The sequence below is a fragment of the Neophocaena asiaeorientalis genome, unplaced genomic scaffold, assembly GCF_003031525.2.
Source record: "Neophocaena asiaeorientalis asiaeorientalis breed wild unplaced genomic scaffold, Neophocaena_asiaeorientalis_V1.1 scaffold984, whole genome shotgun sequence".
NCBI classification, from domain to species: domain Eukaryota; kingdom Metazoa; phylum Chordata; class Mammalia; order Artiodactyla; family Phocoenidae; genus Neophocaena; species Neophocaena asiaeorientalis.
The window spans coordinates 111,467-129,610 of NW_020173667.1; the positions used below are offsets into that span (position 1 = coordinate 111,467).

The 18,144-nt window shown below is 55.4% G+C and overlaps 1 protein-coding gene across 8 annotated transcripts in view; it reads right to left on the reverse strand.

The window, feature by feature from the left end:
- The window catches only part of DIP2A (DIP2 acetate--CoA ligase A), a 67,548-nt gene that overhangs the window by 5,891 nt on the left and 43,513 nt on the right, over positions 1-18,144 (reverse strand). For 7 of the 8 annotated variants that reach the window (XM_024748058.1, XM_024748055.1, XM_024748061.1 and 4 more), the window contains 12 exons: positions 16,461-16,662; positions 15,494-15,603; positions 15,315-15,395; positions 12,856-12,979; positions 7,773-7,894; positions 7,555-7,666; positions 6,248-6,357; positions 5,614-5,744; positions 4,965-5,133; positions 4,497-4,667; positions 2,561-2,622; positions 1,933-1,990 (listed from right to left, as the gene is read on the reverse strand). In XM_024748058.1, the coding sequence (XP_024603826.1) occupies positions 1,933-1,990; positions 2,561-2,622; positions 4,497-4,667; positions 4,965-5,133; positions 5,614-5,744; positions 6,248-6,357; positions 7,555-7,666; positions 7,773-7,894; positions 12,856-12,979; positions 15,315-15,395; positions 15,494-15,603; positions 16,461-16,662 (1,452 nt within the window). The remainder of the gene's footprint in view (positions 1-1,932; positions 1,991-2,560; positions 2,623-4,496; positions 4,668-4,964; positions 5,134-5,613; positions 5,745-6,247; positions 6,358-7,554; positions 7,667-7,772; positions 7,895-12,855; positions 12,980-15,314; positions 15,396-15,493; positions 15,604-16,460; positions 16,663-18,144) is intronic. The other variant, XR_003003619.1, reaches the window with a different exon arrangement.

The following is an 18,144-nucleotide window of genomic DNA, read 5'->3' on the forward strand; positions in this document are numbered from 1 at the left end:
GGTCTTCCCAGGACCCAGGTCTGTCAGCGCCAATTTATCATAACAGAGAAATACGGGGGGAAAGTCCATCAAAAACGGATGCAGAGTCATGTGTGATAGGAAACAAAAAGGCACCAGAAAGAATTAAGAATTGCGTTTGCAGAAAGGACAACGCGGACTGCACACAGGGCGTTTCTGTGCACGTGGGAAGGACAGGAAGGGAGCCCTGGCCTGTGTCCACACTCCCCTCCTCCAGGGTCTGTGCCTTCCTTCCCAGGCCCCATGCCCACCTGCCCACGAGAGCGCCCTTCTCTCCTCCTCCCCTCCCCCCAGTGCAGTTCCCGCACGCAGGCCTCCCCGTGGGCCCAGGACCTTTACGCCAGCTGAGCCTTCTCCCCAGGTCTCTGCTCCTCCTCTGGGGCGGCCCCTGCTGGTGCACAGCCCCCACCTGCTCCTCCCTCACATTCACCGCGGGCTCGTCCTGCGCTGCTGCCCGCGGGCACCTCCCCGTCTCCCTGCGGACAGCTGTGGCGTGCGCTCGGGCAAGTGCGAGCAGAGCAGGGGCTGTGCCAAGCCCTCCTCTGGTTGTGCAGCTGCAGAGGGAGGCCCGAGGCCGGGGCCGGGGCGCAGGCCTTCCCCCCACCATCACATCGTCTGACAGTTCCTGGGGGCCTTCTTCCTTCCTCTGAACCTCCCCTGCTTCTGAGAACGCCTGTTCTCCTGGCTCTATGTCTGCTGACCGCTCACGGTGGCTCAAAGTTTTTCCCTGGGTGCCCTCAGGTGGTCTCACAGCCCTACCACCTGAGCCCACTCTGGGCCCCTGAGATTGCACCAGGCCTGGACTGCTTTAATGGTAAACTGCCACTGTGGTGGGGACCACTTCCTGGCTGTCACCTGGGCCACGGGCTGAGTTCTTCCAGGCCCCAGTGCGCTGCTCCAGGGCCGCCATGAAGGCAACAGGCGCCCCGTGGCCTCAAGACCCAGCAGTGTAGTTCCTTCTAGATCTCTGCATCCGAGGTCCTCCCTTTTGGGAACTGGAGCTCAGATGTAGACATAAAGACTTAGCAAGTGTGTGTGTGTGTGTGGGGGGGGGTGTGTGTGGTGTGTGTGTGGTGTGTGTGTGTGTGGTGTGTGTGTGGTGTGTGTGTGGTGTGTATGTGTATGTGTGTGTGGTGTGTCTGTGTGTGTGTATGTATGTGTATGTGTGTGTGGTGTGTGTGTGGTGTGTATGTGTATGTGTGTGTGGTGTGTGTGGTGTGTGTGTGTGTGTGTATGTATGTGTATGTGTGTGTGGTGTGTGGTGTGGTGTGTGTGGTGTGTGTGTGGTGTGTGTGTATGTATGTGTATGTATGTGTATGTGTATGTGTATCTGTGTGTGTGGTGTGTGTGGTGTGTGTGGTGTGTGTGGTGTGTGTGTGGTGTGTGTGTGGTGTGTATGTGTATGTGTGTGTGGTGTGTGTGTGTGGTGTGTATGTGTGTGTGGTGTGTGTGTGGTGTGTGTGTGGTGTGTGTGTGGTGTGTATGTGTGTGTGGTGTGTGTGTGGTGTGTATGTGTATGTGTGTGTGGTGTGTGTGGTGTGTGTGGTGTGTGTGGTGTGTGTGTGGTGTGTGTGTGTGGTGTGTATGTGTGTGTGGTGTGTGTGTGGTGTGTGTGTGGTGTGTGTGTGGTGTGTGTGTGGTGTGTATGTGTGTGTGGTGTGTGTGTGGTGTGTATGTGTATGTGTGTGTGGTGTGTGTGTGTGTGGTGTGTATGTGTATGTGTGTGTGGTGTGTGTGGTGTGTGGTGTGTGTGTGTGGTGTGTGTGTGTGTGCGCGCGCGCACGTGTGTGTGTGTGTTTGCAGCGAGGAGAGGCCTCTACGTCAGCCCAGCCCAGCCCGACCACAGGGGTCTGTGCTCATGGCGAGCACCTCCCAGGGACGATGCAAGCGTGGAGGCCCAGTCCCCTGCACTACCTTTCCAGACTCTGTCAATGGCAGACTGTGCGGAGAACCCCGTTCCACCAAACGTACCCTAAAAATTAACAAGGAAAAAATTTCAGAATAAAATTTACTACACAGACAACAATCTCTAAAAAGGCAATTCACAAGGTAGTCAGAAACTGATTATCACTGCGACAGCCAGTCCGTTGACAACAGCCAAGCCTTTAGCCTTTTGATCAGGACCTTGCTGTGACCTTGGAGCAGTGACTTCGGGTGCGTGGCGCACCAAGCACTGCTCAGGGCAGGAGCTGGCTCTATGTCCTCGGGGGGCCCCTGGCCAGCTGGCCTCGCCCCCCGGGAAGCTCCACCATGGTTTACCTCAAGCTGCATTTGAGGATCCAGAACTGGGATCCGGCTCCAGAGCTGGGAGGGACCCCGACCCGCAGGTACACACCGTGGCCCCCGGGACATGTCTGCTGACGTGATGCCTCTGTCCTGCCCAACGATGGGCTTACTTGTTTTCTACCCCATAAAAAGCCACGTGTCAAATGCTCGGTCACTCTTGGAAGGTCATTCCCTTCCTGGTCGTGGGAATGACTGATCAAGGGAGGACAGGGATGCAGGGGAGGCCCAGGCTGCCCGGGGGCCTGGGTGCTGTTACCTGTCATGGCGCAGTGCCCTCATGTCCACGTAGACAGTCGTGGGGTCCGGGCCGGCCGTGCCCTGCAAGGGGAGCAGCAGAGGTACGTCCACTCGGGCCTCACACCGTGGTTTCCAGGGGCATCGCCTCCACACGGGTGCAGCTGGGGGACAGCTCCTCCGGCCCTGGGGGTGGGTGGGGCCGGGAGGGCAGCTGCTCTGCTCCCAGCAAGAGTCTGCCTTCCTGCAAACATCTACAAGGCTTGGTACCATCGAGGGAAACCTCCAGTAACACTGAAGGAAGATGTCAAGGCAAACAGTTTCACATTTCAGTCCTGATAGCTCTATTCCCGCTGGTCTCTAAGAAAACACTGCTATGGGTTTTGAGGCATTTCCACTGAGCCATGCTCACTCCGACCTAATTCTCCTGAGGACTGAGCACAGCGAAGCCCCACCAGGGATTTGCCAGAATGACGTCCTCACTCTCTCTCCTCTCATCTGACAGCTGACGTTGGCCCTGATTACAGGACAGCACGTTCCTTTTCATTAGATAAGGAACATCAAGTTACACGGACACTCCGCCCCAGCATCATTCTCTGAAGATCCCAAAGCGACCTATGTCTGCCCTGGAATGAAAATGGAAATTTTTTCATTGAGACTAAACACAGCCTTTCCTCCAGAGGCAATTGATTAAAATGAAGGTTAAATGCTTCTGAAAATACTTTTTGTCTTAAATTCAGTTACAAAGGAGCTTTTGTAATATGTCAAATAATGTCCACTGTGAGCAGAAGAAACACGTATTTGTCTGGAGTTCACGAGAGGCCACGTGAACGCATGGGAAGCACAGAGGCACCTCGAGGGCGAGGTCAAGGTCGTACCTGCTCAGCCAGCTTTCCCAGCCAGTTGGGCGGACAAAGGAGGCCAGCAGAGGGAGACACGGAGGAGAAGCCACAGGAAACACAGAGGGCACAGGCACGTGAGAAACACAGTTGAGAGAGAGCAAAGTGCGTCACTGCATCTCAAAGTGCAAACCAAGAACGTCCCAGCAAGACTTCTGCTGCCACGTGCTGATAAGCAACACAGATGCCATCGCGTTTCCAGGAAGGAGGGGCCGGGCTGCCAGACGCTGAGCAGACAGAAGGGCTGCGCTGACAGCCACCGACCCTGCGCCAGCAGCCGAGGTGCAGTCGCACTGTCTACAACAGGAGGACCTCACGAAGGACCACCCCGCTCCTCCTGCCACTCAGCAAGGGTCCGAGCGAGACGGCCAGCCGTCTCCACTGTGGAGAGGCTGTCGCAGGAACGCCAGGACAACAGGATGCCGCCTCTGCAGTCGAGACCCTACCTGTGTCCGGCAGGCACCGGCCAGTACGGGCTTGGGGAGGAGGAACTGTGGTTCCCGAGGCCTTTCCTCCCAGCAACTCCTGAACGTGGGTGCGTGAGGCATGCACCGTGGTTTAGAAAGAAGTGGGACTGAGGTACTAGTAGGAATCTGGAGAACAGGCAGAGTCCCCTGCGTTCAGCAGCAGTAAACAGCGCTGCGCTGGAGTGAGCTGTTCTGAAACTTCGTTTCCTTTTAGTAAGTAAAATATCTTAATGTTCCAAAAGGAATCCTGGGCAATATAAATTATCACACTCGTTAATGTTTCCACTTAAAATTGCTAGATGTCTTAAAAAGCAATTAGGTTATTCTTGCTTTAGAATATTAATTGCATACCATATCCAACTTAGAAATTCTTCCAGATAATAGTCACTGGTCAAAAACATTTTGATTTTTCCAAATAAGTCTTTGTTCATCAAGAACAGAATCTCTTTTAAAGTAAAATGCTCAGGTCTCAAAGCTAACGTGCTATTTGGAAAACGCAACATTAAAGGCTGGGAGGACCAGAAAGTACCCACGGCCGACGGAGAAGCACAGCGTGTGCACGTGGCGCCCAGCAGGAAACCCTGCCGCCTACCTGGAGGCAGATGGCCACGTTGACCCTGCAGCCAAACGTGGTGCTCACAGCGCGTGCAGGCAGACCCAGGTCCCTGAACAGCTTGGAGAAGGACTGTGTGAGCGCGATCCTGGGCCGCTCCTCGGCCACCACCATGCAGGTGCGCACGCACGACAGGTTCACGCCCTTCATCTGTGGGAGGAGTGGGCGCACACCGCCGGGTCTGAGCGTAAAGGCCAAGCTGCTCGAGCCTCGCTTCCTTGGTTCTGTCTCCCCCGCTCCGCCCTCTCGGCTCCGGCCCCTGAGGCCTCGGGGACCTGGGGTCGGGCCCACCCTGCCCTGCGCCCGGTCCCCTCTCCTCCCAGGAGGTGCACCATGGGTGTGTGTCGGGGTGTGGGGGGAGCTCACAGCAGGGAGCGGGGCGCCCCGGGAGGGTTTTCGGCCGCTGGGAGAGGTCCGGGGCTCTCTCCAGGCCCGGACGGCACGCACCCTGAGCACCGCTGTCTGCGCGCCCAGGCCCCGGGCGCACATCTCCATCACCGAGTAGGAGCAGAAGGTGACACGGGCCTTGTACTGGCTGACAGCCCACAGCCACAGGGACACGTTGGTCTCCAGCTCCGGCGGGGGCACCAGCACCGACTGGTGTCCCGAGTAGACACTGCGACAGCGACAGGGGCGGGGTCAGCATGTGTGCAGGCGCCTCTCCCCTCGAGGACACTGCCCTTCCCGGCAGAGCCCACCCTTTCTGCTCTGGCCGAGTGGGGCTTTCAGTAGAAAACTTGGGGGCGCAGGTCCCGCCACCAGCACTCAAGGATCCAGGGTCGCTGTCAGGGATGGGCCAGCCGGCAAGGACGGGGTTCTGCTTACAAAGATGGGTTCCTACTTCCCTGTTCTGGACGGAATTAGTAGTAACGGAGAGTGTGCACTTAATAAAAAGGCATTTTTACTCTTTCACTCAATTTCAGACCCGAACTCCAACCCACCAAACACCCACACAAACCAACCCACTCACACATGTATCCTCTGCTTGGTGGGCGTCAAAAATGTACCTTAGAAAGGGGGCGTCTGAAGAAGCAATTCAGCTGGGGGTGGGGTAAGGAGTGGGGGGATTCTACCCGCACACCCACCCTCCACTCACCTGCACAGACACCACAGGGCAAAGCCGAGGCCACAGTAGGGGTCGAGGCAGATGGCGATCTGCCTGGAGGGGTACAGCTCACACTGCAGCTTGATGGAGCGGCACAGGGCACTGGTGGCTGCGTGCGACATCTTAAGGAGTGAAAGGAAAGCTCTGCTCAGTGATGTGAGGGAAGAGGGAGGGCTGACGGTAGTGCCTGCTGCCCACAGCGGCCGGACACCTTCATGTCCTGAAAGGGCGGCTGGCCCCAATCCCACATACACCAATCAGTACCCAGGTATGGCACACTAGGAATCTTCTAGGCGAAAGTTCAGGGTAATAGAGAACTTTAGTGGAGCGTTTGGTGCCTGCTAATGTGACAGACTCATCCGAGTCACCTGGTCCTCGAGGCCAGATAGTCATGAATCAGAAGGTTTAGACATTACCATAAAACACTAAAATACGCGTCACTCTCAGGCTAACCTAATCCTGGGGTATATTGGTATTTAACACAAACTTTAAGGAGCAAAACGGCTGCTTTAAGCTCTGGGAGGAGGAAGGGCCTGCACACACCTGCAGCCAGCACCCTTCTGCCCTTTGCCCGCCCACTGTGTCAGGGGCCGGAGTGGAGGGGAGCTCCAGCCAGAGGACCCACCTTCACACCCGCCAGGATCCCCGTGGTCGACACGCTGAAGTCCAAGTATGCGAGCACGTCTGGGGACGGGGGCCTGAAGATGCTGGCCACCTTCTTCTTGGGTATGTCATCTGTCAGTCAGGAGACATGGGTGGCGTGGATGCTAGCTCAGGTTCTCATGCGGAGAGAGGAGACAGGACGCACCTGGGGAGCTGGGGAGCTCAGAGCAGAAGTCAGGCTGCGGGAGAGCAGACCGCGTGTGCACGCAGGGAAGGTCACGTGGAACGGACCCTCGCGACCACGCCGAGCATGTGGGGATGGGGACAGGGGACGAGGTGGACACAGAGGGCTGGAGATGGGCCGAGAGAGCCCCACAGGAAAGCTCAGAGGAGCGGGGACTTGGCCAGGGTCCCAGAGCCTGTGATGGAGCCAGGATTACCGACATCTCTGTGCACAGTGAGTGCTAAGGATGGGCCCCCAGGGCTCTGGGTGCTTCACCGCGTTCCTTCAGGACCATGAGATGGGCACAGCACTGACCACGCACAGGTGGGCGCAGGCGAGGCAAGGGCAGGGAGCGGGTGACGTGAGGGGACTCCCCGGAGCCCATCTGCTCCCGGGCCCACCCCTGGGCGCCCCGCCAGCCGCCCTGGACCAGCTCCCCGTGCCTGTTGCTGGTATCAGGCAGGTGGCCACTGACAACACGGGCCCTGACTTCCTCTCGTGGGCAGTGCCCTGGTGGGCAAGGACAGGCACCTATACCCACCAGGTGCGATGGGGAAGGAGGGACCCCTCTCTGCTTGCCGGCTGGCACCCACGTGGCCGTGCGCCTCGAGTTACCGATGGAGCCTGCAGGGTGCTGCTGGTTTGGGGTGTCTTGATGGTTGACCCAACAGGCCAAGGCAGAGGGGGCCCACAAGCATTTCCTGGGGCGCGGGAGCACACACCCATGATGGGGACCCAGGACAGGTGTGTGTGTGCCGTGGGCACCGTCTATGTCCCCGCAACTGCCAACCGCTGCGTGGGCATGAAAGGCAGCAAGGGGAGCTTGTCCACAGGCGCCGGGCCTTGGAAGGACCTCTTCTACTCCCCACCAGCCTCCCTCCGTTCTGTGCGCCCGGCTCTAGGCTCGAGCTGGTGGACATAGGCTGTCAGGCACCCAGCCGGCGAGCGTCCTGTTAGTAGCCTCTCACCATTTACTGAAGCTGCTAAGCTGCTCTTAGCCAACCTTTATGTTTACGTGGCAACAACGCAATCCCTACAACAAAGGAAGGAAAGGGGGCTGATCCTGGCGGGGCCAGCGAGCACACCAACGCAGCGAGGACGTGCACCTGTATCTAGAATGGTCGGCCAGGTCCTGACGTCCACGGCAGCCAGTGCTTCTTTGGACTTGAGCAGCCGCGTGATGGCCTGGGTCGTGAGTACGCACGCAGACTTGCTGACCTGCAGGGCACAGGGGTTGAAGGCACAAGTGAGACTCGGCGCCTGGGAGTGAACTGCACACGGGCCCACGGTCAGGTCCGCCCTGCCGGCTGTGGTGCCTGCCTACCTCCACAATCATCTTGACGGTGGGAAGTGTGGTGGCGAGGTTCTGGGGGTGCGGGGGCCGCACAGTGACGGGCACGCAGCCGCAGTACAGGCAGCCGTAGAAGGCGGCAATGAGGTCCACCCCTGGGGAGACACATGGTCAGAGGGCGTCAGCGGGTCAAAGGCTGCTCTCCATGTCCAGGGCCATGGATCCACGAGAAAGACCGGGGGCCTCACCTGCTGTGCTTGAATAAAACCACCCTCCTCCACACTAACGGTGTGCACCGAACAGCGCTGTTACGGAGGGACAGAGAGCTACCCCGCTGCAGGTCACCCCCCGCCCAGACACGGGGAGGCCAGGAGGTGGGGGGGCGCAGTCATGGCCCAGAGGAGGCCGTGGAGGGCGGGTGGGCAAGCTGCCCACCCCGGAAGCCCTGCACCTCTCGCGTGCATCTGCGCCCTGACATGGGGGGCCTGGCCACTTCTCCAGGGAGGCCCCCACCCCTGCGGATGGGCCAGGACGTCCCTGCCCCGCTCTCAACCCCGCGCCACAACGTGGGACCACTGGCTGCTCCTTCAACTCTTTCATGTGTTTCAAGTTCGGGGGGAACTGTACCACACTTAAAACCCATCTTCCCCTCTTGAACTCAGTCCGACTTGAGGACACCTGAGTCCCACACCCTGGAGACTCCTCCAGATGTTGTCAAATCACACAAGGCACTGCCTGACAACATCTGGCTACCAGACACCAGTCTCAGGCTGTTTTGATTCCAGGGTCAAAATAAATACACAACGTTTAACCCAGCTCACGGGTTTCACCGGATTACAAGTTCACGATGCTCCAGCAGGGCCAGGGGTACTCAGCACGGTCATCTTTACGGGCCTGAGCCCACCCACCAGGGACCACCCATCTGCGCTGTGCGTGTGGGCAGTTCAGGAGACAGAGCCAGCAGGCAGGTCGACACGCGTGTGAACATCCTCACACCCAGCAGGGCCACTCTGCCCCACGCGCCACAGAGGTGTCACCAAACTGAACACAAGAAAGCACCCTCAGCAACTCACTTCCACGCGCTCATGCAGCTCCTGCCGTCCCTGCGTGTGCACCTCCTCCTGTCCTGGCATCACCAGGCGAACATGTGGGGCAGCCCTGTCCCTGCCCGCACCCCACCTGCAGCTCCCAGAGTCACCCCAGGGCCACACACCCCTGTAAGGAGAAAGTCCTGGCCCCTCGCAGTAAATCAGGAAATGCACAACATGTGCGCGCATGCAACACACACACACACGTGCGCGCGCACACACACACGCGCGCACACACACACACGCACACACACACACACACACCGGTGTGCATGTGCAAAACGTCAAGCAGGGTGGGATCTGCCCTCCGGCTATTCATTATACTCTCCACCTGCTGGTAAGGTTGTAAATTCAGGACTTCAACAAGCATTTTCCTTTATTCACTAAAAATTTTTTATAAACAGTGTCAAACATGCCCCAAAGAGAGAGAGGCGTCGGGCCTCCTTCCGTCTTTTCTCCTATTCTCCTGTTACTTCAGCATCCCTCACCCCCAGCATGTCCTCACGCTGCACGCCTGCAGCTGCAGCCCGGAGCCCCTGCATGGCCGTGGTCCTCCCAGGCTCTCCGCCGGTTGTGGACGGTGATGGCCGGGGCTCCCGAGCGGCTGTGTCCCTGGCCTCATCTCGGCCGGGGAGATGTCTGCCTCACACTGAGGCCAGGGAGACGAGAAGAGTGGGAGCTGCAATCAGTCCTGGAGAGAAGTGACCGCACGTTCCCGGGACCGGAAAGAGCAGCGTAACTGTAACGCCAGTGGGAGCCCGAGGTGTCCGAGCCGCCACGCGTCCACGTCCAGAAACAGGCCGGGCTGCCAGCTCGCCCTGGCTGCCGGGCAGGGAGCCCTCCACGGCAGCGCCCTGGGAAGAGGCCCCCAGATCCCACAAGCAGGGAGAAAGTGCCCAGCACAAGTCGTGTCCTGCCAGACACACTGAAAAGAGACGGTACCCAAAACCTGAGTCAGGAGTTCCAGAAGCATGAAAAAGAGGGAGAAAAGGCAGTAACGAAAAAGAACAGTTTCCTGAGATGAAGATTAAGTGGGCAGGAAAGTGAGAGAGGACCTAGACCCAGGCGTTTCCCAGTAAAATTCCTGAACTAGAACCAACAAGCGTCCAGACAAAACAACAACAGACTTATAAAGGGTGGAAAAAAGAAAATCACCTACAACCCTGGGGAAGCACCTGCCATGCCAGAGAAACCTGTGATTCCTGTTCCAGCGAAGGCCCAGGCCACCCAGGAAAGGGAAAGGGAAAGGTCTTCCGAGTGCCACCACCTGTGTGCCAGACGCAGGAGAAAGCATCCCCTAACAGCCAAGCAGCAAACTCCCAGAGCCAGGACCCCAAGACAAGGCAGACGAGGCAGAGCAGGCACCGAGCAGGTGAGACGGCGCCGGCGGGAAGACGGGCTATAGGGGCCACACTGGGCAGAGTGAGGGGATTCCACAGGAGCCAGGTGGCACCAGAGGGAGCCGGGAGGGCTGGGAGCCCCCAGGAGGCCCAGACGTCCCGACTGCGGAGGCGCAGGCATCTTGTTCCCACAACTGTGGGTCTGATCAGAGAGCAGGGCGAGGGACGGAAACCGTTCACCCACTCACCGGCGCCAGTGAGCAGCGATGAGGGTTAGGGGCCAGCAATCCAGCCCAACACAGAGAGGCCCACAGAGTGGGGCTCGGGGCTCAGGGTGCGGGGCGCAGAAGGAGGCGGGAGGGGTGGGGGGTCCGTGCGGATGGCCCGGGGGCCAAGTCCCACCCAAGGTACAAGGAAAAGAATCAGGGGCAGATCGTCATCTGTCCAGACAAAGTCAGCAGATAAGAACTGCAGCCCATTTTAACATGTGCTAAAATGCATTAAGAAAATGATGCAAGACATGAAAGAATAACCGAAATCAGAACTAGAAAAATGAGGAAAGAAGTAGAAATTATAAAAAATCATTTCAGAAACGAAGATGGAACTAGAAGGAGCCCAAGAGCAAACAAGACAATGGACACAGAAACCACGAAGAGGACGAGACTGGAAACTCAACGGAGACACTCCTGGGGAAAACGACAGAGAAGACCTAACACGTGGGCCACGGGAGCAGTCAGGAGATGCGAAGAAAATCAAAGCAAGGGAAGGGACAGAGAAAAGACTACGGTTCTAGAAAACTTCCTTGAAATTAAAAAAAAAAAAAAAAAGAAAAGATTTGCATCTTCTTATTTAGATACCTTATACATTGTACGGCATTGAAGGTACAGTGGTGAGCGTAGCTGCCTTCCAAAGATACCTTAGGTAAGAGAATGCTGCCCTGTAATAATCAATGTTACAACCATATGCCGGACTTCAAGAAGGGAAAAAAATGTCCTTTTGGCACCTAGAGCAAAAAGGCCAGTGACTCATAAGAGGAAGAAAATTAGATTATCGTCAGACTTGATGCTTAAGGCCAGGAGAAAATGGACACATATTTGAGAGGCTCAAGAAAAGAAAATGTGAGTCAGGGATTTTTTTATCTAGCAAAAACAACTTTCATTACGAAGTGTACAGACTGTTACCAACAAGCAAGAACTCAGGGGATACTGTTCCCATGAACCCTTCCTGAGAAACCAATTAGAGAACCAGCGTGGCAGAAAGAGACTGAACGCAGTCACCGGGACTGAGGGTGAGGAGAGGCCGGCTTTGCAGGCCCCCAGCCCCACCCGCCCCGGTGACACAGAGAGCACAGCTACAGGGAAAACGGGTTGAGAAAGCACGTGTGAAAATATTTAAGCTGCTTTCAAAAATCACACAGGTGGTCACGTATTACTACCGTTATTCTGGAGGTGCTGCTTGCGACACAGGATAAAGCAAGTGAGTGATCTTGGGATATTTGAATTCTATCGACTCCCATCCTGGAGAATCAGGATTCTCAGTAGGGAAGAAGGGGGACACAGGCGTAAAGCAGACGGAACGTCAAGAAGGGTTCAGTAAAAGCCTGTAGCCCTGAATCTGACCGGGTGCAGCAGTATGAACTCATGAGGCACTGCCTGTCTCCAAGATACAATTATTATACTCACTTTAAATCAGAGCTCTGTTCAAGGAAAGGGCCAACGGCCAGCGGCCAGCCCAGGAGGGACGAGCCCCTGGCCCAGACTGGTGCTGTGAACACCAGGCTCCACGGAGAACTGGCCGGGGCACCTGGTCCCAGCAGACAGCAGGAGGCATTAGGGCGGGAGGTCACACCCGAGGACGTGGGAGCAAGCTCCCACTAGGGTGCGACAAGAAACAGAATTCATTTCATTGATAGAAGGAAAGAAGCAACACTTACTCTACCTTTCACAGCTGAATTCTACCACTGGGTGACCAGATACTAACGAGGGCAAGTGTCTGTTTATAGTTTATGGCTGATAAGTGAAAAAGAAAGGACAGAGTTAGAACACCACCATTTAGTGACCCTTAAAGCGTTAATGAACGCAGGACAGAGAATGTCAATGGCTGCTAGCGTGCTAATTCTGCAAAAGAAAGAAACAGCCTTAGGGTCTTGCGCGGGAGTCTGACCGGGGTTCCCTGTGGGAGCCCAGGAGCAGCCGCCCCGGCGGCACACACGGAGCCACTCCAGACGGCGGGGACACTCCAGGGCCACAGAAGAGATGGACAGAAGGCAGCCTGCAGGTTAAAGGAGACTTAAAAATATATCAGATTTAAAGGAAATCGGCAGACTAAACTGTGACGACTAGGACGCTCATCTGGGTGATCAAACTATGGAGAAATGGAAGAAATGGTGACCACAGAGGTCAGGACAGAGGCTACTTTTGGAGAATGGAGGAGGTGGTTGGGACAGGAAAAGCAAACATCCATTTCTCGACCTGGTTGGTGGTTACAAGGGTGTTTGCTTTCTAGTAATAAAACAGAGGGGAGAGATGCGGGAAGAACAGCCAGATGAAGAAAGCAAACAGAAAGGAAAGGCTGCACTAGGACAGGCAAGAGTGGACTCAATTACATACAAGTGCTCACAGGGGTGGAGGCACGCGTGACGGGAGCACAGGGTGGGCACGGGCAGAGGGCAGGCCGGCAGGTCCTTACCTGGGGGGTAGACCAGGGCCACGTGGGCCCCGGTGGTGAGCCTGGCCTTCTCCATCAGAGCAGCGGCCACTCTCTCAGCCTTTTTGTGCAGCTGGATGCAGGTGGTGGTGCTGGTGACTGTGCCCTAGGAAAGCAATCGTGGGCACTGCTGAGCGGGGGGCAGGGGACGACCCATGGACACTCGGCGCACAGCCCGTGTCTGAGCCCCTGTGGTCAGGAACCAGGACAGGTGCCACTCCAGACCCGTCTGCAGTCTTCTCAGAGCCTGGTCGTCCACCACGGTCAAAGACTTGGCGATTGAAGAAAACCCTTTTGGCCATTATGATAAAACATTTTAAATATAACAGTAGTATAAAGAACAATGTAATAAATATCCAGTTTTTCATTACCTAGTATTTTGCCACGTTGTTTCAATGTCTCTTTTATAAAATAAATCATCACCACTCTACATACACCCCCAATTCCATTCTCTCCCTCCCTAAAAGCAACCCTTATCTTGAATATAAACACACATAAGCAAATGAGAAACTGAACCTAAACTGAACCCTGACGCACGTTCAGGCACCCCATCCACCAGGTCCCGGGGCCTGGGCCGCCGCAGGCTGCTCTTTCAGGGAGCCTGGGCGGACGAGTGGCTGGTGGGGCGCCCCGCACCTGGGTCTCTGCGGAGGAGAGCTGGGCCAGGGACCAGCTCCGAGCTGACCCTCCCTCCCCCTGCCGACCCGAGTCAGGCCTCACAGCTCTCTCGGTCCTTCTCAGGAGGAGTACGGCGCCCCTCGGCCTAACCACCACCGGCCTCCAGGACAGCCCGGCGCAGCGTCCAAACCCCTCACTGCTCCTTGGCCGAGGCCGCACCACGCAGGTCCGGGGGCTTTGCACAGCAGGTCAGACTCTCCTCACACCCAAGCCGAGGTACAGAGCGCCATGCCAGGCACGCACCGGGAGCCCAAAGGCCCAGAGCCCCCCCAGTCCCCAAGGCTAGGGGCCACCTCGTGCCAGGGACACCACCTGCTACACAGGCCTCCTCCCGGGTCGAAAGCCGGCATATCCTTGGAGACCTAAGGACAATTCAAACCTGAGAAGGTTGACAAGCCAAATGAAGTGCAGAAACTTACAAGTCTTTGGAATGCACCTGGAGAAGGCCAGGTGGTCTTCTGTTGGTTCCTCCTAAGCTCTGAGCTTTAAAGACGATTATGGGGTCTTCTGGGCTGACTGTGCTCCTGGTGGTGTCTCTGGACACGCCCACCCACAGCCCCCTCCTCCCTGGGAAGCGCCCCATCTGCACAGGCACTCAGCCCCCACGCAGGCCACCCTCGATCCCGCGGGCCTGCCTCTGACCCCCCCTCCACGTGTCTACATCCCCACGTCCTCTTCTCTGAATGGCCATCTCTCGCCTGGACCACGGCCCCCTGGCACGCTGCTCCCACCCTTGCCCTCTTACAATCCAGAGGAGTCGCTCGGAATCACGGGCCCCGTCACACCCCTCACGGCTCACGCCTGGGGTCAGCCCAGTGCCCCGGCCTTGCCGCCTCACAGCCCCGGCTGCACTGATTTTCAGCTTCTCGCCATGAGCTGACTTTATCTTGGTCAACTGTTACTTATTGGCTTTAGAATTCCATCAGCCACAGGAAGACTTAATTCACTGTCTGGCGAACAGGGGCCTTTTCTGTCTTCTTTAACACTGTGTATGTAGCAGGCAGCAATCAATATTTTTGAATGAAGGAGCAGTGGCCAGTAATGAGCAGGACTGAAAGCCAGGCTGCTGTTTCTCTTTCTGTTGTTTTTTGGCTGCACCATGCGGCATGCACGATCTGAGTTCCCCAGCCAGGGACTGAACCTGGGCCCCCTGCATTGGGAGTGCAGAGTCTTCACCACTGGACCACCAGGGAAGTCCCAAGGCCAGTGTTCCTAAGACGTCAGAGCACGAGCGTCCTTGTGGGCCTGGGAGCGCCTGACAGCGAGTCATGTAGGGTTTTCATTGTTATTTTTCATGTTTCCATAGTTTGTCTACTGGCCCATAACTTACAGTTTCTGCTTTATACCCTAGAAGCCCCTGGTATCATGTAACGCCCGCTGAAAGGTACCCAGGATCAGGGCAGTAAGCAGTATTTGTCATGTTAAAGCTGTCAACACATGTAGAAGGTCTAAATTCCTAATCTTTCCGAAATAAACATTTCCTTTTAGTTCACTTAGGAGTACTTACATGCATACTATTCATAATCAGAAGACAAGGTAATGAGAATTTTCCTGTTAAATATAAAAGCCACAGAAAGGTAACTGTGTGGCTTGTGTGGAAGCTGAGGCTCCCACAGAGAGAGGCAGGCCAGCCGGGGCCTGGGTGCCAAGGCTTGCTGTTCTCCAAACGTGAGGCCTTGAGCCTGAGCGCCACTGCTGGGAAACAGACCTCAGCCCCCCTCCTAGGCGGGCAGTGCGTGGCCCGCAGGCGTGGGCGGCCTCACCTTGGCGCTCAGCAGCAGGAAGAGCAGGTGCTCGGGCGTGGTGCTGGCCCGCCAGCGCAGCACGTCGGGCAGGAACAGGAGCTGCGGGGGGCACGGGGGTGGGGGGGGGGGGGCGCTCAGTGCTGGCGGCTTCCCAGCCGCCAGGGAGGCCCCTCCTCCCTCCAGCCACCCGCCCTTACCTTCCTCGCCTGGTCACTGTCCTCCAGGTGAGACAGCTCCCTCCCCGAGGCCTGAGCGATTCTCTTCCCAGCGACCAGGTTCCCAACAACCATGGAGGCTGGCCCAACCTCTAGAAAATGAGGGGGGATGGCGAGTGAGAGGTGGGTGACGTCTGAGAGGCAATCATCACACAACTTTTTATTTGAACAGGCAGGCATTTAATTCTTCACTATGACACAGGTGTTCGGGAAACCAGCTACAAGGGTTATGTATGCTAAGTGACAAACAGAACCTCTCTCTTACAAACAAGCCAGATGGAGACCTTCACCACACGGCAGGTGCCCTGGGGAGGTGTGACTGACCTCAGCCACAGCTAAACTCTTCATGGATTTATCTCATTGTTTTACCGGTGTGTTTCATTTAATGGTATTTTATGTGTGTAATAATCAACAAAGGTTAGCATTGACTAAAAATTTACATAACCAAAGGAATGAAAAACTGTACATAAGAGTTAAACCAGGGAAGGGAAGTTGACCGTTTGTTGGGGCTTCCTAGGTCAACCCGGTGACTGTGGCTGATGACAGAGCCGAGTAGGAGCACGCGCGGCGCCCACAGGCCCCGTGGCCTCGGCGTGGCCGGCGCCCCACGGCACAATGGTGGCCGCAGCGGCGCTTTAGATTCCAAGCTCCAGGGCTGCTCTTGGGCATCAGTTCTGCCCCCAGGGAGCAGCCTCCACAGCTCAGACGCCAGGCCTGAATCCAGTCCTGGGGTGGGTGCTAACAGGCGGGGAGAACCCCCATGCTGGGGACGTGGGGTTGTGCTCTCCCCTGGGGGGCAGGAGGTGGGGACCGACTCGGTGTGCCGTTCGCTCTGGCTCTTAGCCCCGACCCCAGAGATGGAGCGTTCAACAGGGCTGCACCAGTTAAACACAAGCGTAGCTGCCGCAGTCTGAAGACGGAATAGACGTGTTGTGTGATGTACACTAACCTGGCTGCTTCTGGCGAGGCTTGGGAAGGTTGGTAACACACGTGTGAGGGCACATTAACACGTTACACGGGTGCAGCATCCCCTCCAGAAAGCGCTGTTTGGTTTCAGAAACGTGAATCCCTCCTAGAGGGGCCTTGGGCAAGGTGTTCGCAGGAACCAGGGCCAGACAGTACACGCCCACCTGGTGGATGCTGTCGATGGCCTGGAAGGGGGGGCATGAGACAGGGAACTGTGACCTCTGGGACGTTTTGCTAGAAGAGAAACATGGCGAGGTGAGTGTGCATTTCCTATCACTTACACACACGTTCTGTGTATGTACACAATCGAATATAAATCTGTAACTGCTCACATTAAAAAAAAGCCGTAAAAGTAGTTAAGTGACTTCCTGTGGGAGAAGCAGTGAACAGCAAGGCAGGCAGAAGCTGGACTCCTCTGAATACACCTTGCTTTCAAATTTGGAACCATGTATATATTTTACACACAAAAAACTTAAAATTTAAAAAAGCAATCCCTAACAACTGAAAGTAAAATAAAACAAATGAACTCAACCAAAGTGGAATCAGGTTGGTAGCACAGCCCCAGAGAGAATCTATTTATAGTGACTTTAAACACAGGAATTTCATTAATCCAGTCCCACAGGCAAAAAGAACTGAAAAAACATCTTAAGCTGCGCTCGGAAATTTCACACTTGAGAGGTAGTGTGGAGACGGTTATTTGGAGACTGTGGTGTGTGCAGAGTGGCCTCAGGGCATGAGTACTTCTGCTGGAAGTATCACCACTGCAATTTTTCATTGTGGAGAAAGATCGGTGACTTAAGAAAAAACCCTGAGGTCTTGAGCTGGAACTAGCAGCATAAACCCATGATGCAGGTAATCTTGCAAAGCAGGCGGACATCACCTCCTACTCTGTCCACTGAAAAAAGCCAGTAACATCAAGTTCCCAGACAGTGCCTAAATTCCACTTCCCCTAGAAGGCAGCGGGGCCCCAGGAGTGTCGGGTCTAGGACACAAAATGCACCACCTCCCCAGGAATCGAGCTTCCTGTTCCCAGGTGTGGCCTCAAAGAACCCAGGAGGTGTGTCTAAAGGGCTCAAGAGCCAGTCCGAAGAGGCTCCCACTGACCACTGTCAAAAATATAACAACTATAATCCACTAGTTCATAGTGAGACAAAAAATTAAAAAAGACTTAAAAGCCTGGCCCCACCAAGTGCCATTTTTACCTTATTTTGATCCTGAGTTTAACACACATACTAAACATTAGATAATGCAGGAAATTTGAATAATTGACTAAATATAATCCAAAAGAACAAAATACCTAGGAATAAATTTAACCAAGGAGGTGAAGTACACACTTAAAACTATGAGACACTGATAAAAGAAATTGAAAAAGATACAAATAAATGGAAAGATATTCTGAGTTCATGGACTGGAAGAATTAATATTGTTGAAATGTCCATACTACCCAAAGCCATCTTCAGATTTAATGCAATATCAAAATACCCATGACATTTTTCACAGAACTAGAAAATACACTAACATTTGTACGGAACCACAAAAGACCCTGAATTGTCAAAGTAATCTTAAGAAAGAAGTACAAAGCTAGAAGTATCATGCTCACTGATTTCAAATATCATAAAGCTATAGTAATCAAAACAATATGGTATTGGCACAAAAACACATGTAGA